At 30.4% G+C, this 27657-nt stretch overlaps 7 protein-coding genes and 1 long non-coding RNA gene across 21 annotated transcripts; 4 read left to right on the top strand and 4 right to left on the bottom strand.

The window, feature by feature from the left end:
* Positions 1-31: 31 nt before the first annotated feature.
* Positions 32-5051, bottom strand: LOC114874919 (integrator complex subunit 9). 2 transcript variants are annotated; one of them, XM_029184665.2, is made up of 11 exons: positions 4969-5051; positions 2949-3135; positions 2652-2846; positions 2178-2582; positions 1872-2118; positions 1605-1785; positions 1304-1539; positions 1021-1232; positions 747-932; positions 488-682; positions 32-408 (listed from the first exon to the last, which is right to left on the bottom strand). In XM_029184665.2, the coding sequence occupies exons 2-11, from the start codon at positions 2955-2957 to the stop codon at positions 289-291; spliced, it is 1986 nt and encodes a 661-aa protein (XP_029040498.1). In that variant the 5' UTR covers positions 2958-3135; positions 4969-5051; the 3' UTR covers positions 32-288. The 2 variants fall into 2 exon arrangements, with proteins under 2 accessions (XP_029040498.1, XP_029040499.1); XM_029184666.2 differs by having other exon boundaries at positions 2982-3135.
* On the top strand, positions 3134-4963 carry LOC114874920. The gene is made up of 3 exons (XM_029184667.2): positions 3134-3243; positions 3325-3395; positions 3511-4963. The coding sequence occupies exons 2-3, from the start codon at positions 3333-3335 to the stop codon at positions 4768-4770; spliced, it is 1323 nt and encodes a 440-aa protein (XP_029040500.2). The 5' UTR covers positions 3134-3243; positions 3325-3332; the 3' UTR covers positions 4771-4963.
* A 112-nt stretch (positions 5052-5163) lies between the features above and the next one.
* On the top strand, positions 5164-6292 carry LOC114874921 (metallo-beta-lactamase domain-containing protein 1). Of its 2 annotated transcripts, none has more exons than XM_029184670.2 (4): positions 5164-5583; positions 5752-5814; positions 5891-6010; positions 6079-6292. In XM_029184670.2, exons 1-4 carry the CDS (start codon positions 5433-5435, stop codon positions 6276-6278), a joined length of 534 nt encoding a protein of 177 aa, XP_029040503.1. In that variant the 5' UTR covers positions 5164-5432; the 3' UTR covers positions 6279-6292. The 2 variants fall into 2 exon arrangements, with proteins under 2 accessions (XP_029040503.1, XP_029040501.2); XM_029184668.2 differs by having other exon boundaries at positions 5650-5814.
* Positions 6293-6310: 18 nt separating this feature from the next.
* LOC114874917 (sodium/hydrogen exchanger 7) lies at positions 6311-18699 on the bottom strand. 9 transcript variants are annotated; one of them, XM_029184656.2, is made up of 13 exons: positions 18410-18698; positions 17541-17767; positions 17377-17454; positions 17212-17288; positions 16727-16936; positions 16390-16640; positions 16096-16298; positions 15762-16027; positions 15639-15690; positions 14478-14534; positions 13246-13449; positions 13071-13157; positions 6311-7926 (listed from the first exon to the last, which is right to left on the bottom strand). In XM_029184656.2, exons 1-13 carry the CDS (start codon positions 18651-18653, stop codon positions 7837-7839), a joined length of 2046 nt encoding a protein of 681 aa, XP_029040489.1. In that variant the 5' UTR covers positions 18654-18698; the 3' UTR covers positions 6311-7836. The 9 variants fall into 9 exon arrangements, with proteins under 9 accessions (XP_029040489.1, XP_029040497.1, XP_029040495.1 ...); XM_029184664.2 differs by having other exon boundaries at positions 13246-13434; XM_029184660.2 differs by lacking the exon at positions 6311-7926 and adding an exon at positions 8398-8791.
* Positions 18700-18998: 299 nt separating this feature from the next.
* Positions 18999-20288, top strand: LOC114874929 (protein Mpv17). The gene is made up of 4 exons (XM_029184691.2): positions 18999-19463; positions 19545-19660; positions 19866-20087; positions 20163-20288. The coding sequence occupies exons 1-4, from the start codon at positions 19373-19375 to the stop codon at positions 20286-20288; spliced, it is 555 nt and encodes a 184-aa protein (XP_029040524.1). The 5' UTR covers positions 18999-19372.
* A 22-nt stretch (positions 20289-20310) lies between these two features.
* Positions 20311-24739, bottom strand: LOC114874926 (glutamate--cysteine ligase catalytic subunit). Of its 4 annotated transcripts, none has more exons than XM_029184685.2 (9): positions 24630-24739; positions 23674-23783; positions 23424-23609; positions 23168-23340; positions 22869-23083; positions 22390-22758; positions 21784-22134; positions 21531-21712; positions 20311-21039 (listed from the first exon to the last, which is right to left on the bottom strand). In XM_029184685.2, the coding sequence occupies exons 2-9, from the start codon at positions 23772-23774 to the stop codon at positions 20871-20873; spliced, it is 1746 nt and encodes a 581-aa protein (XP_029040518.1). In that variant the 5' UTR covers positions 23775-23783; positions 24630-24739; the 3' UTR covers positions 20311-20870. The 4 variants fall into 4 exon arrangements, with proteins under 4 accessions (XP_029040518.1, XP_029040517.1, XP_029040519.1 ...); XM_029184684.2 differs by lacking the exon at positions 24630-24739 and adding an exon at positions 24221-24570; XM_029184686.2 differs by lacking the exon at positions 24630-24739 and adding an exon at positions 23924-24196.
* On the top strand, positions 24603-25196 carry LOC123987855. Its single transcript, XR_006829495.1, has 2 exons — positions 24603-24680; positions 24772-25196. It is a non-coding gene; the product is annotated as an uncharacterized LOC123987855 (long non-coding RNA).
* Positions 25001-27473, bottom strand: LOC114874928 (60S acidic ribosomal protein P0). Its single transcript, XM_029184690.1, has 5 exons — positions 27371-27473; positions 26790-26881; positions 26298-26708; positions 25396-25740; positions 25001-25248 (listed from the first exon to the last, which is right to left on the bottom strand). Exons 2-5 carry the CDS (start codon positions 26841-26843, stop codon positions 25105-25107), a joined length of 954 nt encoding a protein of 317 aa, XP_029040523.1. The 5' UTR covers positions 26844-26881; positions 27371-27473; the 3' UTR covers positions 25001-25104.
* Positions 27474-27657: the final 184 nt, after the last annotated feature.

Here is a 27657-nt window from a genome sequence, read left to right as displayed (position 1 = left end):
TACAGAAATGTAACAAATAAAATGAATCATGTAATACTGCCAGGTTCACAAATATATTTGTAGATATTATGTACAGTTGAATGTATGTATATATATATATATATATATGTACACAGTTACAGATAATGTACTTAAATGCTACTTATGTTTATTCAAAAGGTACTTAATATCGAGGTTTCTTTTAATACTAATTTCAAGAAAAAGTTCTAATTACATAGAAAAATAAATTACAATTAAAAATGTCATTATATAAAAACAGTCATGATTTAATATTATTTATTTTTTATGTTAAAACCTTTTAAGGCACTGCATTATGATATTCCTTAATTGCCTCCTAATTTTTTGATCACCATTGCAAAAGATATGTGTCGAGTTGTCCCCTATTTGAATTAAAGTATCTTCGTCTTGCTACAAGTATTAATAATCATATTTTAGAAATCAATTTTTTATTTAAGAAAAGAAACTAATTAACATATATCTCTCTTACTAAATGAATGCTCGTAGCAGTTGGACTGTGTTGCAACTTGGCTCCTTGAATTCCCTCTTGGTTAAGTTTTTGAAGTAATTCTTGAGGATCTAAATTACCATATTCGTGTTTCCTTTCTTTAAGAACCTCTTCCTTAATAGGTGCAGGCGAACCGGATGATGCTTTACGTTTTCCACTAGGTCTATCTTCAATGTTCTGAAAATAACATTATCGATAAATCAAATATATTTTACTCAATATATGTACGTCGAATACGTACCTTTATCGTATATACATTATCCTTAACTTCCAATTCCCCGGTAACAGACGCAAGACTCAAACCAGGTCGAATTTCATTTGGAATTATATTCCCAGCTAATTCTGGTTCAATAAATACTCGTCCTTTTTTTCTTTTTAGAGGCAGCTTTATAACTTCGCCTCGTTTGAAAGTGATTAAAGGTTTTTCCTAAAACACAAAATAGTTAAAAGAATAAGCAATCGATAATGTTTCGTCGAAACACTTTGATGTCTTAATACCGGTGAGAGGAACTTACTCCTACTGGTTCTATAACAAGATCTGTTCTATGTGGTGCTGTCATCGGTGGTTGCGTATAACATTCAGGTATGACTAAATGTTCTGGTTTTAAATCTCTAATTAATTTATTAGCTTGGGTGAAATTAAGAGAGGTGTCAATTGGACAATGTACCGCTTTCATAGCTAATGGTTGAAAAGGTGCTAGTGCATCCAAATATGGGAAATCTGGTTCTGAAATAATAATGAAGTATTCCATGAACAGCATCTATATACATATTATATTTAACATGTTTGATAAATACCTGTAAAAATTATAGTATGCTGTGGACTACTACCCCACAATTGAACAAAATGAACAGCGTCACCAAATCTAAGACTAGGGTGACCACAAAAAACAACACAGGGTTGTCTGTAATCAGAACTGAAACCTTCGGCATAAGTAGATGTAAAATGTTTTAATCTAGCATTTTTAACAAGAAAAGCATGAGGGAATGGTTCCTCTGGAAGATAAACTTTATTTTGTTTGTTTGTTGATAGCCTGAAATGAAATTAAATCAAATAATTTAAATACAATTAATATTTGTTTAATACTTTAAAACATACCATTCAGCTAAAATGTTCGAGTATGCTAAAGAAGTTTCAGCTACCGGAGATATAAAGAATAACGGAACTTGTGAAAAACCTGATTTATCCAAATGAGTACTGAGACATTCAAATAAATCATATACAACCCCAGATGGATAACATGGTATTAAAACGCATCCACCAGTTCTAAGCGTCATTGCTATAAAATTTAATTTCAATATAAACATGTTATGATATTTGACTTTAATATCATTAAATAACTAAAATAATATAATTTTTACTTACCCACAGTCATACAAAGTTCTCCAAGCATAGTGTCCGGGTTTGCAGTAGGTGTTTGAGTCAAACCTGTTAGTATTAACATATTAGCATGTTTTAATGTAGCTTGTTCCATGGGACGTGGATGAGTTGTCAATGTAGAAGATCCACTGACAAATGCAACCTTCTCATGGTCGCATGAAATTAACCAGTTACTACTACCCAAACAATATCCAGAACTTATAGGAGTAACTGTTAATGCGCCGTATATGTCCTATAGAAGTAAAGGAAATGTACATAAAAATATTTCAAAAAGATATTGTATTAACTTACTAGCTTTTGATCATATCCAACTGTTTGGATGTATGATAAAGCTGTATTGACTGCAGACATAGAATATATGTGTTTCCAAGATTTAGGTTTAAGAGCATCAGCTAATGGAGAAGGTAACATGTGTAACATCTCTTTCCAATGTTTAGCCAATGTTGCTTTAGGAGTTTGTTCAATATACTCTACTAATTCTTCCATAAAAAATCGTCCAATTTGTAATGTTGGCTCTGTCGCATAAATGATACCTTTGAAACCAGTATCTTGTGTTATAAATGGTAGCGCCAACATGCAGGTATAATTTGATATCAAAATAGCATCAATTTCAGAAAAATCTACTATTTTCTCCAAAGGTGGAGAGAATTCAGGGGTAGAATCCACAAATACTCTATTGCAACATTCTTTTAATTCCTGAAAAGTAAATGTTTCAAATCAATTCAACTTGTTTACATTTTCATTATAGTATGTAAATATACGAACCCCTTCTATTTGCCAATCTTGATGATTGTCACGGGGAAGCCAGGATGGCAATGAATTAAATTTAGCACTAGGAACCATAGGCATTGGCATGAAATGCAATATGGATTGCATGTTCAAACCACAATCTAACATTAAAGTTATCCCTTTGAAACTTAAAACCAAACATGGCTTTGTTGGTTCACTCGATAAACAATACTACAAGTACAATAAACATTAATAAGGTATGATTTCTATAAATCATAACTAATAATAAAAAAATATATTCATTGTAATAGTAGTATTAGATCAAATATTTACCAATTTCATTTTAAATACTACACCATTACTAACTTTTCAATTCATACATATACTTGTCCTCACCAAAGTCCATAATTACGAAAAGACCAGTTTTCGTTCTTTCGTGCGCATCTTCCCTCTGATTGGCGATACTCCCACTCCCATGCGCTTGCGCACAGCGTCGCTAAGGCGCCTCCACGCGGTGCATCTACGCTAAGGAGCATCATTTGGAGTGTGTAACGGGTAGCCACAGGATATTTTGTCAGAGTAGTGTTCTTTTGCGTAGTGTATTTCTTTTTGTATTGAATTATTTTTTGTAAGTATTTCTTTTATCTTTTATTTTATTGTATTTATTTTATATTTTTTATTTTATTGTATTTATTTTTCGTTTAAACAGTGTGTGAAATGGAGGAAGGAGTTCCTGGGCCGTCTAGCGTGACTCCAACAAAGAGAAATTCATCGGGAAAGGTAAGCTTTCGTTATGAAGATATACAATTTTAATACATTTTATTAATTTTCGAAACATTTCTTTTTTTTTACATAAAATATGTATATTTGCAATCATACTTTGTTCTTTTTGTAGTCCGTTGGATCTTCTCGAAAAATGATGATCGTGAATCTATACAAAAGCCTCAAGGCAGAGCATCCGGAAATGAGTTACAGACAACTCATAGAGTTGCTATCCAAACGAACTGGAATCGGGCAGTTGATAATTTCTAAGACTGTATCCGAGTATAAGTCAACAGGAACCGTTAAATCTCCAAATAAGAAGAGACCCCGCATAAATACTTCGGAGAAGCCATCCGAGGAAGCGTTACTGGCTATAAGGGGGAAGGTGTACGAATTTTGGTTCAGGCGCGAAATTCCAAACGTGAACAACATTTTGGAAGCGGTGAATCAAGATCCCGAACTTCCCAGTTTTACCGAATCTTCGCTATACCGGTTGCTCAAGCGAATTGAATTTAAATGTATCGTTCGCACATGTAACAGCGCGCTGATCGACAAAAATCATATTGTCGTCTGGAGGCAGCGCTACATTCAGCAAATACAAAAATATCGTTCCGAAGGGCGCCCGATGTACTTCTTAGATGAAACATTGATCGAGACTTCTGATACCTGCCCCACAAACGCGGAACAAAGGGGCCTGTCTACTGGCAAACCGGAGTCCGCCAACAAAGGAGAACGACTGACAATAGGCCACGTCGGGTCATCGGATGGGTTTGTATCTGGGGCCCTCCTCTGTTTGGAGACGAAGAAAAATTCTGCCGGCTACCACAACGAAATAAACGGCGACATATTTTTCAACTGGTTTCGCAGTGTTTTGCCCATGCTACGAGATGGGGCAATTATCGTTATAGACAATGCTCCGTGTCATAGTATGAAATTAGAGAAATATCCCACCATGAGCTGGAAAAAAAACGACATTATCAGGTGGCTGATTGGTAAGGGGGAAAAGGTAGAACCATGGTATGTTAAAGCGCAGCTGGTACAATTATCGCGCAAGCTAAGGCGACATGAATATCTAATCGACGAATACGCCAGGCTGCATGGACATACTGTGGTACGCCTTCCCCCTTACCACTATGAGCTGAGCCCCATCGAGTTAGCATGGGCAAAAATCAAAGAGTATGTATGGGCGCGAAGCACAACGTCTGATATCCAGACATTGGTACTAGAAGCGGTTGAAAATGTGTCCGCCGAGTCGTGGCAGAATTTTATTCGCCACGCAATGGAGGAGGAAACCAGGTACTGCCAACTCGACCACATTACTGATGATATTCTGGACGCAAGTGGTGAGTGGGTGGACCAATCCGATGACTCCGACAGTGATATCGGTTTTTAAATATCTTTTTTTGTGTGTAAATATTTTGTAAATAGTAAATATCATATAAATAGCGTATTTTATGTGTAAATATTTTGTAAATAGTACATTTTCTTGTAAATATGTAAATAGCGCATCAATGTATACATATATGGATATTTTTTTATAAATATTAAACACATACTGAACGTGTGCAGACGCGCACGGTTTTTTACTCACGTGTATCATTTTGTATTCTTCCTATTCAACCATACTATTATTTCACCCCGTATATTAAACTCGCGGTTAACGAATTGGGAAGCGATCAGCGGAGTGGAAGTTTAGAGGTTCGGTAAGTTCCCCCACCATCTTCCAAACTTCCAACCTGCGCGGCTTAGTTATAGATGGTTATAGACTCTGGTGATAGCAATATATAACCTATTATTCGTTCAACATGAGACTATACCCAACTATACCTATCATATGACGAGTCCTTTGAGCTGCGCGAAACGGGTATGATCTCTTGTTGAACGAATAATAAATTGTTTTCTTTCAGCATTTATTGGAAAAATAACCTCATATGTACAAAAGCTTCAGTGAATTAAATACCTATTTAAATGATTACAACTGATAATATAAAAGTAAAAATAAACAATATTACAAGTTATTTATAAACTTATATCTTTTAATTTTTATTTTTAAAAATGTGTGAAGTTATTGTATTATTTAATGGATATTCTGAAAAACTTGAAAACAATATAATGAAAGCAAATTGTTCCTGTACGTTAATAAAAGCATCAAAAAATATTATTGTTGATACTATGACAGCTTGGGATAGGGATAAAATATTACAAGGTATATTCTTATTAACAGTTGTAACTTTTTTTTTTATAAGAGACGTGAATGAAAATTTTATTTTAGCACTTATTCGGCATGGTGTTAAACCTGATCAAATTGATTACGTTATCTGTACTCATAGTCATGCAGATCACATAGGGAATAATAATCTTTTTCTAAATGCAGAACATATTATTGGAACTTGTGTTCACAGTGGAGAAATATTTTTAGATAAAAACTTACAAAACGGTGATGCACCTGAAATATATTTAAGTTCATAATTGATTTACTTGATATATAAAAACTATAATTATTTCAAATACAGAAGAATATAAAATTTGTCCTGAAGTTAAAGTTGTAACAACTCCTGGCCATACATCAGATGATGTTACAGTTCTAGTTGAAACTAAAAAACATGCGAAACCTATCTGTTTTGCTATAACAGGTTTTTCACATTCATATATTACATGTTAAGTATTTTAAATTGATTATATATTTTAATATGTTTTATAGGAGATTTATTTGAAAAAGAAGAAGACATATCAGATCCATCGATCTGGAAAGAATTAGGAACTGTAGAATTACAAAAAACCCAATCACTCATGAGATCTTATATAATAAACATTGCAGATTTTATTGTACCTGGCCATGGTCCAATGTTTTGTGTTACTGATGACATGAGAAAAATAATAAAAGATCAAATAATTACATAGATTTATTAAGTAAATTTAATATGTTTTGGATGTATTTTTACAAATATTTTATTAAACACAGTAAAGTGTAGTACATAATATCACATCATTATTCTATGTATGTGTACATTGCAATAATAATTATTACATACTTTTCAATTCATAAATACATAAAACTGACTTTCAATTACTATGTGCTAACATTTTGCTTTTTATGCGATATTACAGTTCAAGTAGTATGATCCATTCTTAAAATGTAAACTATATATTCAAATACTTTTGTTAAATGTTCACAGCCAACATCTAAAGTAAAAAATCCATGTAGTTTTTATCCATCACTTTCTTGTTTTACACAAATATATCAAATGTTTTAAATCTTGTTGGTAATAAATCATATCTGAATATACTTATAATTTAAATTAAAAACAATATTTAATGAGTCATTTTATTTAATTCTTATATTGACACAGTTTATAATATGCATTTTTTATGTTTCTTTCAAACAATATCATACATTGTAACTTTCATGTTACATTTTTGTAATGTTTTAAGCTAAGTAAACTTTGGCACTAATCTTGATTGAGGCGTATTTAAATTTTTCAATTAAATTATTTTGCCCTGATAAGTTTAATTTTTATTGTAATTTATTTTTCTTTGATTCTTAGAATCCACACATAATTACAAATTATAGTATAAAACGTATGTATTTGTAAATGGTACATAAAGTGTCCTGCACCTTGAATGCAAATATGATTGTATACACCAGCAAAATCAATTCGCTGAACAAATTAAGTTCTATGATCAATTGTATTAACGATTTTGTTTCAAACTGTTACAAATACATCCAAATATATTAAAAACCAAGGACACCAATTTATTGTTTTCAATGATGGTACAAGTAAGTACATCTTGTGTACAAATATAATGTTTCTGAGGACATGTAATAAGATGATACTTTACTTTTATTAGATTTTACTGTTCTTGTAAATTATTATATTCGAATGTACAGTGTGTACCAAATGTAGCTTGATTTCAGATTACCATATTTTATTCATGCTAAACCAGGACCTTCATTGAGTAGTAAATTATATATGTATATATATATATATATAAATTATATGCTTAAAAATTATATTTAACATTTACCAATAAGCGTTTTTTGTATAATGAACGTTATTAAATTGAGTACAACCAATAAATGTAATATATGTTGTTAAATAATAAACATACATGTACATACATGTTGATTAGTTACAAATTTTAGCAATTATTTAATTTTATATTCACAATCAAGGGATAATAATGCAGCTACAGTGACTACAAAATAAAAATAACATGTTTATTTGTTTTAATTTTAATATTAAACACATCTAAAAATCAATTTATATAAATGAATTAAATGAAAGAATTTATTATTAGAAATATCCTTTCAAATTTGATTTCTAATGGATAATATTACCTACTAGATATAATAGTTTGCACAGGCAGTAAGCTTTTCAAATAAATACATTTATCAGTTGCACATAGAATATTACACATTTAAAAAGTAATAAGTTTATTTACCAATGTCAATTAGTCTTTATAAATGTCTGCCGACCAAACCTGGCAAGGCGACGCGTGTGTGCAATGGTAGTGGTCCCGGACTAACTTCTCCCATCACAGTTCCCAGCTGCCCCACAAAGTATTAAATACATCAAGAATCCACCTTCAGATTCTTATACATTATTTCATGATATACCAAATATTATTTTTTTGGACATTAGTTTTGTATATGTGAAAGTTCCTGATTGAAACATTGTTCAAAATTGGATATAACGTACACAGTATTAAACAAATATCTTTTTGTTATAGAAATACTATCATTAAAATAAATAGATTACCATGTTAGAAGAAGCATTTCAATAGTTCCTATTCTTCTACATAGTATAATGTAAACTCGGAATAGACTAATGTTGTTATTATTACAATTTCAATTTATTACAAATATGTATTATGGTTACAAGAATCATAAAACTCAAGTTTTCCTTTGTCTTCTCCTCGTTATTTGTTTTTTGTGTGTGTAATGATACTTACATCCAATTTTTTTATGTCTCTTGTCCAAAATATTAAACAACATTTGCAAAAGAAAACAAACATCAAAAAAATATAATTAACATTTATAGAAATTATAATACAACAGTAATATGTAACATTTGACACAAATATCGCATTCACGCATAGCAATGTTATAATTTTTTCACTGAATATTACTTGAGGTAATGATTACAATGTATTAAAAAGCATACACATATGTTTTGTACCATTTTAGAAAATAAAATGTTTGTCTAATAACAAAATTCTTAAAAATTAAACATACTGATTTAGGATTCGTATAACATGACATTAATGTTAAATGGTATATGATAAACGGTAAAGAAATAATTACTTAATATTAAAATATGATTGTAGCCAGATCTTCAATAATGTATACAACTTAAAATATATTATAATCGATTTTACAAATGCATTCTGTTTGGAGAGCTCCTTATATGCGTCTGTGAAGAAACCAAATACAAATAAGCAACATAAACCAAATTACAAAGTAACAATAAATATAACATAAATAATGTTACAACAAAAAATAATCTGTACAAGATTAAAGATCTATCATCAGAATGTGAATGTATCTGTAAAACATTTATTACTATCAGAAGAAATTACTTGCTGATTGCACAATTACATGGTATATCAAAAGGGTATAGCCGGATAAGGAGATCAAAGTGCCTTTAGACTAAATTGATCAATAAACATATCAATTAATAGATCGTACAAAGAAAATCATTTGTGCCAAGCATGAAGCTGCTAGCCTTACTTGAAGGGTAGTTACAGGGCGAAACGCAATTTACAGTTGAAGTTTTATATCTTTTATTGTACTGTATGAAAAATACAATACAGACGGGAGGATTTCTAAAGAGACTTTATGACAGTTCTTCGACGAAAATCTATTTTTAAGTCAAGATGTTTTCGTAGTCCAGGTCTTTTACTTTTTTTGTACAATAGAGTCAGAATTTAATTTTCGGTTCGTCCTCAATAAGTCCGTTCATGTCATAAACTGAGTTTCTCCGAAGGATTTAGCAATTGACACTCCTAACGGTACCCGAACCTTCAAAGGTCAACCTGGATGGGAAACTTCCGGCGTTGCCGAACTTTCGAGGTGCTCGCGTACATACGCACTGTGTTCGCCCCACCCCCTTTAGACGAATATTCAGGCCGAATATTTGATAATAAAGATCTAACATATAATATTTTTTAGGTCCAGATACAGAGAATTCGAAGGTCTACTGAGAAAAGTCAAAACTTACACACGGAATTTGATAGTTCATAACCAAACGTAATTCACATTCAAATCTTAACATATGTATGTTAAATTCCGTGTGTAAGTTTTGACGTTTCTCAGTAGATCTTCGAATTCTCTGTATCTGGACCTAAAAAATATTATATGTTAGATCTTTATTAACAAATATTCGGCCTAAATATTCGTCTAGAGGGGGTGGGGCGAGCACTTCGAAAGTTCGGCAACGCCGGAAGTTTTCCATCCATGTTGATCCTCGAAGGTTCGGGTACCGTTACGATTGTCGATTGCCAAACCCTTCGGAAAAACTCAGTTTATGACATGAAACTATTGAGGACGAACCGAAAATTAAATTCTGACTCTATTGTACAAAAAAAGTAAAAGACCATTGCCTGGACCACGAAAACATCTTGACTTAAAAATAGCTTTTCGTCGAAGAACTGTCATAAACTCCCTTTTGAAATCCTCGCGCCTGTGTTCAGTTGAACGGTCGGAACATAATACAGAATTATAATTATTCACAAAATCATTCCACAATCAACAGTCAGTATCCATACGAATTCGCAACGTTTCAAGTTTTATATCATTTGATACATGTAAAACTATTCTGAACCTGTATATGATGACCATTTAATGAAATAAAAATATTAATTATCCGAATATGTTTCTCCTCTGCGAACGAAAAGTTAGGAAATATAGCTTTATAATTTTTTTGTATGTGATACACCTCTATAAAAAGTCTGAAAAAATTATATATTAATAATTGTAACAAGCTATTAAAACTGTAAACATATAAACGTAGTCATTTGATAATTTCTATTTAAAAAAAATATTTTTAAACTTTCCGAATTTTTTTAAAAATCCATCTTGCAATGAAAAATTCTCTGAATACCTCTGATTTTTTTCAAAATTGTTCATACAGTACATCACAAGAAATAAAGCTTAAACTGTAAATTGCGTTTCACCCTGTACTCTTCAAGTAAGGGTAATGATTTCATGCTTGGCACAAATGATTTTCTTTGTACGGTCTATTAATTGATATGTTCATTGATCAATTTGGTCTAAAGGCACTTTTGACCCCCTTATCCGGCTATACCCTTTGAAGGAAAATATTAATAGTACTATTGTTACTCAAATACAAATTACATAGAATTATAAAATACATAAATACCTTATTTTTATTTAAATACAGAGTATCAAAAATAAGTGCAATCATTTAATTATTTTAAGTATTCTGTAAAGTATACATTAATGATTAACTGTAATGAAAAAATAAACATGTAAAGCTATATAATTAGAAATATTTGTAAATGATATAAGGAAAATATAGGAATTATTTGTTACTAATAGCATAAGTAATGTGCAGGCAGCACCTATTAAACAGCATTTTTTATGTGAAAATTAATGCCTAGCAAGTACTTTGTTAACTCAGGCTACATGCAGTAATATTATATTAAATGACAGATGTAAATCTAATCGTTTATCAATACAACGATACATAGATGAACTATAACTGGGAGAAAAAAGAAGTGAAAATTACAAAGTGTAATATTTCTGTGATAAAACTTTCAATATCTTTGATAATTTGTTGTCACTGAAGTACAATAAGGAAAAAACTAGGATTTGAGACTGAATACTGAAAATTATGTTTAATGTTTCATTACAATACGTTTAAAAAAATTTAATAATTCTATGCAGACGTTTAGTACAAACTTTTAGTCAGATTTTGTACTACATCTTGTTTTTTACTTGCATTAGTATTTTAAAAAGCCTCACAATAAGTGTATATAATACATTTCTTAACTTTTTAAATTTGTATTTATAATGAAATGTATTATATTATAGCGGTTAACAACAATTTTCAAATACAACAAAAACAACAACATTAAATGAATTTAAAAAAAAAAATAGAGAAACAAACAAACAACTAACACGACAGTAACATAACAGTTCATGATCATTTATATTAAAATAAATATACAAAATTAAACCTTGTTTGATACTAATGGCAAAGAAAAAAAGTAACACAATTAAAGGTGCTATTAAAAAGTTTTAAAAAATACAAAATAATTAGTTTTGTCACTTCTATCCCAAATATTTATTATAAACCGTTTAAAAATAATCTTCTCAAAATATTATTTTGAACGTCTTCTGTCTCGTTACAATGTTCTTAATGGAATAAATCCATCCATTCCAATGATTCTTAGGTCTTCATCATCATCATCATCATTTCTTTTTCTCTAAAAAAATCGTAAGAGCGCGATCAAATGGAGACTAAACAAACTGTTTAAATAGCTAACAAAAAAGAGATCAGACAAAAATACAAGCTTTTCATGTATAAATTAAGTAAAAACAAATAAATATATATATATTTCTCTTTTAGCATTTAAAAATAGGTTCTAGCACTAGGCATTAAACATAATTTTCGAATGAAGAAAAATCATATGCAAAGATAAGAAATAAAATAATTCTTTCAATATTTAATTGATGTTACATGGATAAGGTAGTGTCAAACTCCAGTATTACACACACATTGATTTTGAATAAATTCTAATTCATTAATTCTTCATATGTTTATTACAGGTAATTAATGACTAGAATAATTGCATACATTTATTGCATCTGTAAAATAACTTTCAGTAAGAAGACTATATGTACATTCATGCCTATACGATGGCGTCTCCACTTCAGTATATTTTATATAACTAAATGAATCTTTATCAATGCAGAAACACTGTTAGCATTGTTAATAACCCGTCAAACCTATATGACAATAATACACAGTAATACAATATAGTCTTTCTACATTAATAAAACTATATTTGAATACTAATTAAAACATTTAAAAATGTACAGATACTGTACATAAATATATTTCATAAATAAATATAATATTAAAAGTGAAAATAAAACATATGTTATTTGATCATTTAGATGTGTATCACTGTATTTCTACAGCGAAGAAACAGAAGTTTTTCATGCATATTTTATACATTTCATATGAAAGAATTTAATATAAGCAATTATTTAAGTTAGGAAAGGATAGCTGTTAAGTAACATTTGCGTAATGGTATTATGTTAATAGAAATGGTAGATGTTAATAGAAAGGTCAACATATTATGTAAAAACATGTTACACGTTACATGTTATAACTATTACTTTCATATAAAATGGAAATTCTATGTTGTACAAATGTTTTTTAAGAATGTTTATGTGTAAATGTTATAACGAAGAGATAATTTGGAAAGTGTTTGAAATATAATTACAAGAAAAATTAGGTATAAATGATTAATTCATTCATACCAATGTAAGGAATACTTTCATATAAGTTTAATTTAAATGTTATGAATTTAAATTCGTTACTTCTACCTTCTGTGTAAATTAAGAATTACGTAAGGTTCATCAGGATTAGTGGCGTCTGTGCTGTTAGGTTGATAGCACGGATTAATAGTGTAATTGAGATTAGGTTGATGAAAACTCACCGGTTGAACACTAGTCCTTCGTCGCTCTAGTTCACGATCTTCGAGACAAAAATCTGAATCTGAATCTGCTTTTCTAACTGCTTCATCCTGAGACAGAAAAACAAACTTAGTATAGAATATAATTTTATGCAATAAATTAAAATATATTCTCCTTTGAAAAATGATGTTTTTATACCTGTGTCATTTGCTGTGTCGTTGTAAGAATCCTAGCTAAAGGACCACAACAAACTGGTAATGTTTCCAACAATGTAGGCCTGGAGTGGGTCAAAAATGGTTTCATGTAGCGAGTATCAAAATCACCCCAGATTCTGGCAAGTAATGCTTTTTCATTAGGTTTTATTCCACCGCCTGGTACTGATCCATCCTGCATAGAATTATACTGTGAAATGTGAAGGATATTTTAGTTATCCATCCTGTATGATTATGACGTTTCTTTTCAAATTTATTTAAGTATGGAAACATGTGTATTGTAAATATTTAAAAAGTTACATTCTGATTAATTTCTTAAAATTACTAAGTAATTTGTACAACAAATTTAACAATATTATTAAGTATTAAGATACATGCTTGGTTGTTTATCATTATATTTGTGTATCTTGTTAATTATGTTTGTGTATGTTTTGTTAATGAATATAAATGTATATATATAAGTGTATATAAACATTTATACACTACGAATCATTAACATACAGAATGGATAACAAAAATGATACAAAAAGAAATGTTTAAGCGCATGCAATTAGCTGATTGACCACGTGTTCAAAGAAAATAAAATCAAAATTTTAAATATAAAGCCAATCATTTTAGCAACATTAATTTATAAATAATACACTTTAAACATACATGTATAGTTAAATCAAAACCGGATTTTTAATTTGCAATTATTAAATAGAAGCATCCACAAAATTATTAACAGTATTATTGTTTCAATTTTTATAATGTTGAATTTAGTAATTAAACAAGTGATTAAAAGTAATTAAGTAGCGCTTTTTAACCCTTTAAAAATAAATAATACTTTATATATTACTTTAAATTTAATGTTTAATTGACATAATGCAACAATTAGTGGTCATTGCAAACATTTTAATAAGATGATTTTTAACACCTCTATTTTAAATATCATTATACTATGTATCTGTACTAATGACAGAAAGCAACTCATATGATACTGCTTACAGTATTCACAACTAATTATTTGTACACTGTATAGTTGTACAAGAAAGAATTGAACATGTGCTAAAAAAACACTATAGGACTAAATTAATCCTAATGTAATAAACATAGAAATTTGTATGTATATATATATATATATTTGTGCATAAAATATATATATATATATGAATAGATGAACTGTTTATCACCACATAAATAGTATAATTCAATTCTTGAATTAATATGACAACATACCGGAGGACTTCTTTCCCTATGCATGTCCAGATCTCCAAAGCCACCTTCGCCACCAGACTATTAACATTAGTACGTTAAATTCCAATTTTGTATTTTTTTGTGAAATCAATTATTAAAGAGCAATTGTTTAAGATTAACAAAGCATTTTTCCCAACTTCATTACAATGTAATTAGACATGCTGGAATTTTCAGACAGTTAAATTTCAGTGCAAGCTATTTATTATTTTAGTAACTTTTGTGCGTGAATAACCCAATATTACTTAAGTGTAACTAGAAGAAGTAACATTTATGAGTGTAATGCTCTTGCACAGATTGTGAAGCGGAGAAGTTACAAAACTTTTCAATTATAATACACGATAAAAGTGCACATTACAGTAGTTCAGAGAATGATATTTCGATATCAAGACTAGAACGTGTAGCAATATCAGAATAATTTGAATCAAAGCAGTCATGCGTAACATCTTCACTTTTAAATTGTTCTAAAAAAATAGCATTAGCTTCTATGATTTACATCACTTAACATACATTAAATAATTTTATACACTATATAACAACTACAACTAACGTTTCGGGAAACAATTTCGATATTATTTATCGATATTGCAAACTTCTAATTAAAAGTTTGAATATACAGAGATGCTTTCTGGTATTAGAATTTAAATTTATAGACATACATATTTTTAGAAGAAAATCTTATTAAAACTTTGCTTTTGACAACTTTTGAGGCGCTGTAAAAAAATATGTGTATATACAAAATAAATAAATATCAGCAGCGCACTTATTTTTTAATATTTAATAAGTATTTCAATAGTGTTCTGTTAGTTCTTGCATTTATTGTATTCTATTTAAATAATTCTACTTAAATTTGTGAGCAGTATGTAGCCTTAAAAAGAATTCAAACATACATATAAAAATTGCATTCTTTTGAAATAAATATTAGCAATAAACAAACTAGACTACATTTTTATGATTATTTACATGTTTTTTTTTTTTAAAGCTGTTACTAAACATGACTTTAGTTGCTTTCATACTAACAACTCGTAAAATCTCAATCTAGCACACATAATGTGTTAGTGCAAATACAATTTCATATTACTTTTGTACAATTGGTGCTAATAATTCTACATTACGATAATGTCAAATACAATTATAGATACTTACACTACGCATTCCATTATGCGATAATCCTTCTATTTCCTCGTCAACGCCAACTCTGCAATGAAACAATTGATTTAAAGAACGAAATTTACAGAAACATTTAGAACGAGATCGAATTGAACTTACGGTATGTTAAACCAACTTAAAAACTGTGTCGTTGCTCCACCTTGAAAGATAACTGTTAAAATAACAATTAAACTTGTCGTTGTTAACATAGCTTGTCGTGCATCGGACACAGTATTTCTGATAGCCAAAGCGAAACTCATAGCTCCTCGTAAGCCAGCGAAAAATAACATGTGCTGATAATTTAACGATATCTTCGGTTTTCGCGCCAAATTTAATATAAAAGATAACGGATATACATTAGCTGCGCGACCCAATAACGCACAGAGCTATAATAAAATCGTTAAGGACTGTATATCAATGGTTAAAAGACTAGAGTACCATGAATTAAGGATACAAATCCAGCAAAAATGAATCCTGGATCAAAATGATGCTTTGGGAAAGTAAACATTGAAACGCCAATATAACTGAATATAAAATTTTCAGCTAAAAAGTTCAAAAGTTCGAACAGCTGTTTCGTTCGTTGACGAGAATCTGGACTTAAGTTATTGTACGTATAATGTGCTTGACAAATTCCACAAAACAAGACAGCAACTACACCTGTATGCAAATAATTATTTACAATATTAGTCATTAAAAAGAATATTATACATTACGATGGAAATAGTATTTTCGTTTAACGTATATTCACCTGTCAGATCGGATGCTTCAGCAATTAAGAATGTACTGTAAGACATTAAAACAAATAATGCTGATTCTAGAAGAGGAAAATCTCTGACCCTAGTGAATTTAGTTAATAATGCGGTGATACATCCCATTGTAGCACCGATAAATAAGGATAAACTAAATATTCCAACAAAATCGCCAAATGCTTGGAAAAATGCTACAGTTTCAAAACCACCTGAACCTGATTGATAACGTTCGCCATAATTCTGTATAGCACTGAAAAGGAAATGTATAGTAGCATTTAAACGAGTGTTTAAATAAAAGTGATTGTGAAAAATATTTTTGTATTTTTATGTACATACCCACTAAGTACAATTGCAACTGCATCATTTAACACACTTTCTCCAAATACTAAAGCATATAAGTTCACGTCTACGTGTAAATCATTAAAAATCGAAATTATTGTCAGTGGATCCGTAGGAGATATTAATGCACCAAAATATAAAGTATCCAAAAATGTAAATGAAGCAGAAAGATGCGGTATTAATTGTACAAAGGCATACATCAAAGCTCTGTAAAAAGAAAGAAAAGATATACATCTGAGAAAAATACATAATCAAAAAAATATCCCATTGTCTTGCAATGAATTGTTTCTTATATCTACAGTCTATGAAAAAAAAAAAAAAAAAACAACAGATATACTCAATCTAAATGACCTATGGACACATAATTATCAGAAGAAATGCTCAATACAAAAGCTCTAAAAGATGTAAATATACTTGTTATTATGATAAGAAAATACATGACTACTTAGTCATTCATGTTTGCTATAAGAAAAAAAATATACCCAATAACAAATGCTGATATAGATGTTCCGATTAAAGCATACATAAGAATTGCTCCTAAGTTTCTAAAGAAGTATTTCTGAAACAAAAGAAAATTACAAAGTTAATTAATCTGTACATTGTTTCTAAATAAAACAAAATATAAGTAAAATAATAATATTACTTACACGTTTTAAACTATAGCCAGCATGAAAAATTATTGGTGGTAAAATGATATTAAAAAATATCTCGGGATCAAAAGTAGCCTATAAAATTTAATTACATTTTAAAACAGCTAATAATTTGAATGATACAAAATATTCTTTTAAATCATTTTATTAAAATATTATACCTTCAAATCAATTTCATTATCCTGCTTATAAATTTCTCCTCTGAATGAATAAGCAAATGTTTTATTCTTAATAACGCCACCTCCTTTATCTTCTGGAAAACGTAACCATAACGTATCTGGAGGAACTGATTGATTGTATTTACTACTGTTGTCTGGTACAACAGGCATGTGGAGAATGGTACTACTTGTTGTAAAGCCATAACGAATTATAGCTCCTATAATTAAACCTAGAGAATGTCCATATATACATATATAAGTATTTATAATAAACAATATCAAACTATTTAAAGATCCATTAAAAAGTTAACACGATACACTTTCATTTACAAAAAAAAGCTTCTTTTATAATATACCCAAAATTAACAAGTATGCAAATACTGTTTATTTATTTGACATTTAAAATTACATTAATATTTATGAACATTTCATCATATATTATTTTCTATGAATTTTCCTGCACACATGTTTATATAAGAATTCAAATCAAATTTATTAGAATAAATAAGACACCAATACATTTCTTAGAATTACATTTTACAACATATTTTTATAAACAAAGAAATAATTGTTTAACATAGATGTTAACAAGATTACTACAGTAAAATTAGTTAAAATCGGACATATATTTTTAATTTATGTTAAATACTCTTTCTGAAAAAAGATATTACATTATATTTTTATATAACAAAATACACAGTTTTAAATAGCAATATATTTAATACATGTATATAGATATATCTATGATTACAATAACGAAATGTCAAAAAGCTTTTTATAGCTATACATCAAGATTAAAATAAAAACTTGCATAATAAGCTATAATTTAATGATTAAATCACATAAACGGTAATTTGTAGCAGACGACTTACCATAAATGACAGCTAAACCAGTTTCATGGAGGAACCTAAGTCGACGATGCTTAAATGTCCATATTGTCAAAACAGTTAATATCAGTAAAAATGTATATAACAAAAGATTTAAACTATCAAGTCTATGTAATAACTGTGCTTTTGCGTCTAATTCAATGTCTGTCGCAGCTCCGTTACACGAATTTAACAGGAAAATACCGAAAATTAATAGGAGAAAAATTCGTGTACGACCTTTCACTGCCATCTTTGCTTTACAACCATTTCCCTAATCAAACTATCAGTTTGTCAGTATGGCCAACAGTTCTGAACAGTGCTAACAAAAGTCAACAATTTTCTGCAAACAGGGCCGGCCCTGGGCCAAGGCAGACTAGGCGGCCGTTTAGAGCCCACAAAGGCCCCATAAGACGATTTTGCATCAAAGAATGCAAGAAAATAAATGTTTACTTGAATATTAATCGATGTAAATGCAAATCTAAATTAGTTATACAAGCTTTAAGATTAATTTTATAAATTTTATTTCAGGTACTTTTTTTATGTCATATATGTGAAGGGGTCTACAGATCTCCAAAATCTCAGGGTCGGCCCTGTCTGCAAACCACAGATTAGGTATAAGATAGACAGATAATCTTATGACTAATCGTGTCTCGCGATCTGAAATACCGACGTCGTTGTCTAAAAGATCTATCTTATCTGTACCAGCTGTTCACACACGAATGAATGAACAATCCACGTGCTTCGTATTGTGAAGTATGGTTATTTTGTGTATATGTCAAATACTTTTCAACGTGATCTACCAAAGACGTAGATATCACGTGTAGGTTCAGTGAACGGTTCTAAATTTTGCCGATTTCAATACTCATCTGTTTATGTCATCAGTTTTTTGCGTTAGAGGTAGATAATAAATGTAATTTTAATACGTAACGTTGAAAATTACGATAATTTATAAATTAGTTAGTAATAATAATGACGATTTCTACGAGCACGTGGAATGTTCTTAAAATGTACCGAAAATTAGTAACAAAATACCCTCTGATCACTCAGGCTACACAAGCTGGTAATTAACATACGAAACATTTCCTTTTTTCTATTGTTATAACTTACGTTGATAATTGTTTGTGTATTATTAAATAAATAGGTACGTTGATGGCACTGGGAGATCAAATTGCACAGAATTTAGTTGAACAGAAAAAACTGAAAGACTTAGATTTTATACGAACCGCTCAATTTGGGGGTATAGGCTTTTTTATTGCTGTAAGTATAAAATAATTTGAAAGAAGAATTTTTTCTAGTATGCATGATATTATAATATTTTTAAAATTTAAATAATATTTACACCTACTAACATTACAATTATTCATGAACCAGCTAATTAATATTACAATGAAAGAAATACTTTTATAAAAATTTATTATAATACATAATTCGTATGTAAAATTTTACTGAAATTGTATGACAGGGACCTGTAACACGAACTTGGTATGGAATATTAGATAAATACATTGGTTCAAAAGGAGGAGTTGTAGCATTAAAAAAAGTCTGTTGTGATCAATTAATATTTGCTCCTATATTCATTGGAGTTTTATTAACAGTAATTGGTATTTTACAACAAAATGATTTAGAAAGTTTGAAAATGAAATTACGAGACCAATACCTTGATATTTTGAAGAATAATTACAAGGTAACAGACTAACGTTTATGATAAAATGTAAAAGGTTTAATAACAACATTTTTTAAACCTAAAATTTGTTTTCAGCTCTGGCCTACAGTACAACTAATTAACTTTTACTTCATACCTTTACAATATCAAGTTTTAATAGTACAGTCAGTAGCTCTACTATGGAATAGCTACATTTCATATAGGACAAGTTTAGGAAAGTAGAAATAAGTATAGGGAATAAATATGAATTTATAAATATACATATTTTAATTCTTATTTTTTTTTTTAATACAAATGTTAATATCTTCAACATCTATATTTTAAGAGCCATTTATAATGACAATATACAAAAATGTGTACCTTTTGAAGAAAAAGATTATAATCTATGTTACAAATAGTACAGTATTGTAATATAAAAAGCAATAATAGTATCCATAAAATAAAAAGAAATAAAACAATGGATATAATATAACAACAGGAAATAAATTTTACCAAAATTAAACTTCTTTTTAAGCTATTTAAATCCTTTGTTCAACTTCTCAAGTTGTTTTATTTTCATACATTTCTTTAGGATCCAAGTACAAAGTACATGATGTACAAAGTACAAATCCTTCACAATTTAATACATTAAAAATAAAACTATTTTATGGAATGTAACTATTTATAAAATTATTAAATCATTAAGTGCAAACACATTTTACTTTAAGTGGTAAATATGTACAATAACATTTGAAATGTACTAAAATAAATTAAAATCTTATCTAAATTATTTGCGATCTATTTAAGCGTATTGCCGTTTATTATCTATATAGGGAGGTTTTCCGCTTTTGCGACTGCTGCTGGTATAGTTTCATTGGTTCTAGATGATATACACGTCCCTAGCAATTCTGGACATGATATTTCATTTGATACAATTTTTTGCACCTTTTTCAGTAAATCGTAATTGATACGTTCCGTTACGACAGAGTCATTTCTATATCAATGTGATATAATATTATAGGAGTAATGTAGTAGACCTTACAATTTACACATATAAAGTGAGAGACAAAAGTAAGTAGACACTGTTCAAAATAGTGTTCAATATACATAGAATCTATAGTTCAAAATATGTAGAATCTAAGAATACGTTTTTAGATGAAAAGTCGTGATTTTTGGAAATTTTAATTACTTATAACTTTTAAATGCGTTGACCGATCTCGATGAAATTTTCAGCATTCACATAACTTATCTGAATCTACGAAAGACATATTTTAAATTTTCATTATAGACTCACATAAAAAAAGTTTAAAAATTACCATTCACTATTTTTTTTTACGATTTCAACAAATTATAATTTTTTAAAACAATGAAAATACATAATTTAGTGAATTAATTTTTGTAGCTTCTCAAAAAACCTCAAGGTATTCTATTTTTAACAGTGTCTACTTACTTTTGCCTCTCACTGTAGATTAAAAAAGTACTCACTTATATTCCGGATGTGAAAAAACTTCTTTCCTTAACCATGCTGCAGTTGTCAATAATTCTCCAGAAGCTCTTTTTTGTATCAATTTCATATATGCTTGTACAGTGCAGTGAGTGTCAGCGTCCACATCCATACTAGCTAAATACGAATTTACTAACGGTATTAAACCGGGAAAAACACCATCCTAAAATTGAACAATATTTTGTAATTCATATATCAGGTAACGGACATCGATAAAAGAGATATAAATAATACCTTGCCGTTAATAATTTCGTTAATGGTAAATTCTGTATATTCCGCTTGACCATCGTCTTGCTGTTTTACATCCGACGTAATATCTCGGCGGAACCAAAATTTCTCTGCTATAACCGCATTTCGTTTTTGAGCCCGAGCCATATTTTTATCGACCTTACTAATTGGTATTAGAAGATTTAATTTATAGCTTAAAATTACTCTGGTAAGAAGGACGACGAAACAAACTATCGCTGCATTTTCAAAGTCCGTAATTTGAACTTCGCAGGGACGAAATTCAACGCGCCACCCTATAGAAGAATTTGGCGGTGGTGGTTTAAATCTCATCGTTTGCCAATTAGTTGATTGGATGTTCTGAAATGTTACAGTTTACGTTTATATAATAATTCGTGTAAAATTACATCAATTAACCCTTTCGCTGCCACGGTGGTCCCATGAGACCGGCGCTTGTCTTTTCATTTGGGCTATGGTGGTCACCGGTTATTTTAATATACATATTTCGCAGTTCTTTGCCATTATAAAATTTTTAATATAACATTTGTGGCCCACTGGTACAAGTTCAAAAATTTGCGTGGCAGCGAAAGGGTTAATAATAACGAGGATATTTACTTCAAAGTGATCGGTATCTTCTGAATCATTTTGGTACACCTTTTCAGAAAAAAGGGACACAGTATCTCTGATAAATAAATGAGCTATGTGTTGCGCGAGTAATTTATCAATTCCATTGTCCATTAGCTGTTTGTATATTTCATCATCGTATGTTAAAGGAACATCGTTGTACTTTTCTCCTTGTTCACTGAGATACGAATCGATGGAATCGTATCTAGATTTACTTATTCTGAATTTGTTTTCCTTTAAGGGTTTTAAACCACGTTCTTCTTGCGTTCTGCAGTCAACGGAACAAGATATCACATTCCACCGACAATCAACGTCACTCACATACCCTCGATAGAACGGGCTGGCGGCGGTTAGAGCCAACTGTCGAATGTTAAACAAATGTTCTGTAACGTATGCGCGAAAGAATATGCTAACTCCATGTCTTCAGAGTTTAAGAAAAGGGGATAATAATTATTTCGCGCGTTACTAACCATTATCGGGCATAAAGGCGTTAATTGGTCGTATAATGTTCTTGCTTCTTCAATGTTACAAGCTTGAAAAGTAAGCTGTAAACAGCAACAGCCCATTCCAAAACCCATAGCATCCATGTAAACATGATCTTCTTTTGCTGCATAACTAGATTCGTCTTTAACTGTTCGACCAAAATCCTCTTTAAACGGAGCGGGAACATTTTTATCTTTATAAACTGTAAGCAAATATGTATAATGTTAACTACGACAGCATTGTTTTGCTTCAAATATGGAATCATTCTACGTTGGAGAATACATACTAGGAATGTTTATAGCAACTTTCTCTCCACGACGTTTCCTAATATTTCTTGTTAATGTTTTAAATCTTGGATGACCCGGATATATAACTTCATCTGGGAAAAATAAGCTTTTCGATGCTCCAGAATCTGGTGTTGGTTTTGTAGGAGGATCGGTGAAATCAGGTGCCCCTGTTCTGTAACAAAACAGATAAAGCGATGATATTTTTGTTATGTAACACGTATACTGTACTATATCATGAGTAGGTATTTCATAGACCTTGGAAAATTAGTTAAGGACATTAAAACTTCATTAGGTCGAAGTAATTTTGAAGCTTCTTGTCTCCGGTACTTCATATTTGCTTCAACGACATTAAAATGAACTAACAGACCGCCATATGGTTTTCCTGGCGTTCCTTCTAGCATGTAAGCACCGTATTCAGGTCTCCATAATGATTTAATGTTACTACAAAATTCTGATATTATAATAAAATACAAATTTATCAACATTTGTAACCACGATAACTTACTCTGGATCGTTATGTTCCTTTTCATTTAAAGTTTTTAATATTTCCACGGCTCTTAAACTAAGCTTAGCAGTTTTTGCTTCATCATCAAATTTAACAAGCATATATTCCACCTGTTTTAAGCCAAATAAGATAATATGAAAAAAGTATTAAAATAGTTTGATTCTACTTATTAATATGAAAATAATAAAGACAGTAATAAAATTTGATGATATACATTGAATAAATTCATTAACTTATCTATGATATTTACTTAGTTAAATCCAAAAGTGTCAACTCATGTATTTAGAAACATTAAGCTGTAATTGGAGAAAATTCAAGGTCAGCCTTATAATAGTTCACAAATCATGATTTACAACATTTATCTGTTTTGTCTATTCAAAATTGAATCTTGCATTAATAACAAATAACGTTGTACTTATTACATTTTTCATTAAAAAAAAGTGTCTGAGGATCCGAGAATTAAAAAAGTTATTTAATATTTTGATCTTACCACGTAATGATATTGCAAATAAAATTTGAGTTACAAAGATCGAAAAATGGACCTTACCTCGTCACCCCATTTGAGTACATCACCCTGTCTATCTCTAAGCCTTTTATATAGATTAATAAATTGAATGACTCCGTGTTTTCGCACATGGTCAGCAAGATTTTTCGTTTCTTCCCAGCTTAAAGGACTTCCCTCGGACAGTAAACCCATATTTGTTGAGGTTAGTTAATATGGGAGTTTTTTTAAAATTCAACGATTAGAATAGAATTTCGCGCAAAATCGACTTAACCCGATTTCTGCCGAATTATACCGAGGCACGATATTATTGACGCTCAAGAAATCACGAAAATCTTACGACCGAATTAAGTACAGCACTACCGATGCTTTTATAGACTAACTACACACTCTTCTACGAACTATCCCGTCACTTTCAATGGTATATAAATACAAGGTAATCATACTCTCCTACCACAATGTTGCGGCTGCAAACACTTGGAGATAAACATCAGTTTAAGATATTGTTAAGTCATCTTCTTGCTTGATAAAACCTCTAGTTACACCCACCTTTTTTTTATGCAACATGCCTTACGTTAACATTTTTCTTATTCCAGATAACTCACTTGTGTAATCAAGAAAACGATTACTGATAAGAAATAAAAATATCATTTTAACGATTTATCATGTATACTACTATCTAGCAATTACGTGATTCATACAGTCTGATTAACTAATTTAATATACTTACAATGTTAGTAATCAATTTTAATGATAAAAATAAAGATCAAATAGATGATAGGAAATAGATGGAATTATATGTACAGCAGTGAATATTACAAATAGTATTTCATAATTGTTTGTATTTCCAAGATCCGGTTTATCAAAATATTAAACTTATAACTTCAATCAAGTTATTTTGAACATATACATGTATGTACATATGTATTTTAATCAAACAGACCGAATCCCATATCCTCATCTTCTGATTCAGATTCTTCTTTCTTTTCTTCCTTCTTTTCTGCAGCTGGTGCTTCTGCGGCAGCCGCGGCTGGTGCGGTAGCAGAAACAGCAGCGGTAAATTTGCTTGGATCCTACAAAAAACATTATTGTTAAATGTAAATTATTACTTCGGGAAGCGATTCATCCGTTTTTCTACAAAAATCCTGAAGGGCCAATAGGTTCCACTATTTCTAATTCTGGCCTTATTATGTGTTAAAATTATACTGAAAAGGACATACTTTGATGTATTCCTTGATTGTAGCAGCTTCTGGGAATTCGATGTCGGTAACAGCAGCAATGGCCAACAGATTTTTGAATCCATTAGCAATACTGTGCGGAGCGCTGGCTATTGTAGGATAGCCAATAGTCAAGCAAACTGCAGCCAAATTTGCCACTCCAGCCATGAACTTCTCGCGAAGATCTTCTGGTTTGATGTCCAAGATTTCGGGTGCGAAAATAGTACCAGAATCGTATACTTGTTCGACAATTAAACCATATGAAAATGGAGATATGTTTAACATATTCAGGAGAGTGGCTTCGGATGCACCTACTTTGTCACCTGGTTTTAAAATGTGCACATCGTTCTGAAATAGAATAAGGATAATGTAGAATAATATAAGGATAATATAGTTAATACTAGGGATGTGCGGGTACCCGATATTACGGGCTCGGGCGGGTGTCCGATACATGCATTCAGTCGGGTGGCCCTATTTCGGGTCAGGTCGGATAAAGTCGGGCAGATTCTTTCATATACTTGTTAATACTTGCAATAAGCATGTTCAAAATCTATTTTGTATAACATGAACATACATGTGATATGGAATGAAATTAATTTTAAATAAATTCGTTACAAGTATTATTTTTCCATATAAAAATTATCTTATTCCAAAATTGCACATGTTTATTGCAAGTATTAACAAGTACATAAGAATTAGGCCGCGGTCAGCGGGAGCTCGTACGAATCTGCCCGACTTTATCCGACCTGACCCGAAACAATCCGGCTACCCGACTACACGTATGTATCAAACACCCGCCCGAGCCCGCCCGATGTTTTCCGAACCGTCTCGAATAGTCGGGAATCTGACACATCACTAGTTTACACACGTGGAAACATAATTAGTTAATTGAATAATATACTTACAATAATTTCAATAGTACCCTTGGAAATTTTAGTGGGAATGCTTAAAGCTTGGAAGAAGGCAGTTTTTTCAGGACCAAGCCCGGTATTTTGAGCGGGAATTATTACGCTCAGCGGTGCGATAGCACCTGCTCTAGCCGGTGCTCGGACTTTGTTTTCCAAAAGTTTGTCTCTCACTTCGATTAGATCTCCACGAGTAAAAACAAATCCAACATTTCCACGAATATGCGGTAGTAGCTTTTCAAGCGCGGCATTACGTTCAATATGACCGCGAATTGCTTTTCTCATCATTGTATTCTTTCCCATCAGTACCACTGCATTTCCACGAAGGGACATACGTATCTGTTGCATTTGTTTCGAGCCAACATTGTCTGCACCCACGATGAAGCATTTAGGATAGTCATCCAAAAGTTGCTAAAAATATAGTTATTTATGTGAGAACAATATGGTCGTATAGATGTATATTTAAATATTATAAACATCTAAACTACTTACTACAAGTTTTGTGAAATAATTAGATTTCCAAGATGCCTTGTCCTCCCTACCCATCTTGAAATGTGTGTAGGGATAGTTAAACAATTTAAGGACTGAAAAGAGGAGAATATTTATTAGTACTGAATTTATATTGTAATTGTTACAAAATTCATCGTGTAAGTTAAAATCAGACTGCATACATGCAACGTATAATCTTTTAAACCGCACACAGATGGGTTCCGCTATTTCTAGCTTCTGTGTGGTTCTCGGCTTATCAGACGCTTTATTGTATCATCATGTTACTTCTATTATTTTATTATCTATTCATATAATGTGAAATCAATAATAATTTTTAAATAGATTTAAATATAAATACTATATTTAACAATGGATATCAGCGTATCATAGAAATTTCGTAGGACCGCATGGTAAGCTAACCTTATGAGTTCTACTTATTCTTAATTTTATGAAAAAAAGGAACAAAATTGTTTGGTTTTTTAAACCTAATGGATGTACACAGTTGGTATATGATATTTTTTAACGATTATTAGCAATGTTAAGTAAATAATTTATTACCCTGCTACGTCAACGAATTTACTTACCTCGGCAAAGTTTACGGGTGCAATGTAGAAGAAGGAGGAAGTGTTCCCCTTCTTGATGTGTTTCACATGTGTTACAGGAAGCACGTCATCACCCGCGAAAATTTCTCTGTTTCAAAAATCTTTGATTGCAATAACTTATTTCAATAACAAAATTTCATATTACCACTTAACATATTAATTGATTTTCTCATACATTAAAAGTATTAAAGGAATATATTCATAGGGAATTATTACATATATATGTATTTTATATTTTATAAAATAATTTATTATCAACTATACTCAAA

This window comes from Osmia bicornis, chromosome 6 (genome assembly GCF_907164935.1).
Source record: "Osmia bicornis bicornis chromosome 6, iOsmBic2.1, whole genome shotgun sequence".
Lineage (NCBI taxonomy): Eukaryota > Metazoa > Arthropoda > Insecta > Hymenoptera > Megachilidae > Osmia > Osmia bicornis.
This window is presented reverse-complemented; position numbering and strand designations above follow the sequence as displayed.

Bases quoted from the DNA above. Each gene is read 5' to 3' on its own strand.
- LOC114874919 (XM_029184665.2), bottom strand. The intron at 1,233-1,303 runs GTATTTATCAAA...TTATTATTTCAG, and splicing joins GCATACTATAATTTTTACAG to AACCAGATTTCCCATATTTG. The intron at 933-1,020 runs GTAAGTTCCTCT...TTTGTGTTTTAG, and splicing joins TTGTTATAGAACCAGTAGGA to GAAAAACCTTTAATCACTTT.
- LOC114874920 (XM_029184667.2), top strand. From the start codon at position 3,333: ATGGAGGAAGGAGTTCCTGGGCCGTCTAGCGTGACTCCAACAAAGAGA. The intron at 3,396-3,510 runs GTAAGCTTTCGT...TTCTTTTTGTAG, and splicing joins AGAGAAATTCATCGGGAAAG to TCCGTTGGATCTTCTCGAAA.
- LOC114874921 (XM_029184668.2), top strand. From the start codon at position 5,433: ATGTGTGAAGTTATTGTATTATTTAATGGATATTCTGAAAAACTTGAA. The intron at 5,584-5,649 runs GTATATTCTTAT...ATTTTATTTTAG, and splicing joins TAGGGATAAAATATTACAAG to CACTTATTCGGCATGGTGTT. The intron at 6,011-6,078 runs GTTTTTCACATT...TATGTTTTATAG, and splicing joins TATCTGTTTTGCTATAACAG to GAGATTTATTTGAAAAAGAA.
- LOC114874917 (XM_029184654.2), bottom strand. From the start codon at position 18,653: ATGGCAGTGAAAGGTCGTACACGAATTTTTCTCCTATTAATTTTCGGT. The intron at 16,937-17,211 runs GTATATTTTTTT...TTCTTTTTACAG, and splicing joins ATATCAGCATTTGTTATTGG to AGCTTTGATGTATGCCTTTG. The intron at 16,641-16,726 runs GTATGTACATAA...TTTCCTTTTCAG, and splicing joins GTTGCAATTGTACTTAGTGG to TGCTATACAGAATTATGGCG.
- LOC114874929 (XM_029184691.2), top strand. From the start codon at position 19,373: ATGACGATTTCTACGAGCACGTGGAATGTTCTTAAAATGTACCGAAAA. The intron at 19,464-19,544 runs GTAATTAACATA...TTAAATAAATAG, and splicing joins CACTCAGGCTACACAAGCTG to GTACGTTGATGGCACTGGGA. The intron at 19,661-19,865 runs GTAAGTATAAAA...ATTGTATGACAG, and splicing joins GTATAGGCTTTTTTATTGCT to GGACCTGTAACACGAACTTG.
- LOC114874926 (XM_029184684.2), bottom strand. From the start codon at position 24,370: ATGGGTTTACTGTCCGAGGGAAGTCCTTTAAGCTGGGAAGAAACGAAA. The intron at 23,341-23,423 runs GTCTATGAAATA...GTTTTGTTACAG, and splicing joins TCCTTAACTAATTTTCCAAG to AACAGGGGCACCTGATTTCA. The intron at 21,713-21,783 runs GTATTATTTATA...GTTCAATTTTAG, and splicing joins ACGAAATTATTAACGGCAAG to GATGGTGTTTTTCCCGGTTT.
- LOC114874928 (XM_029184690.1), bottom strand. From the start codon at position 26,843: ATGGGTAGGGAGGACAAGGCATCTTGGAAATCTAATTATTTCACAAAA. The intron at 26,709-26,789 runs GTAAGTAGTTTA...CTATATTTTTAG, and splicing joins ATTATTTCACAAAACTTGTA to CAACTTTTGGATGACTATCC. The intron at 25,249-25,395 runs GTATGTCCTTTT...TGTTTTTTGTAG, and splicing joins CAATCAAGGAATACATCAAA to GATCCAAGCAAATTTACCGC.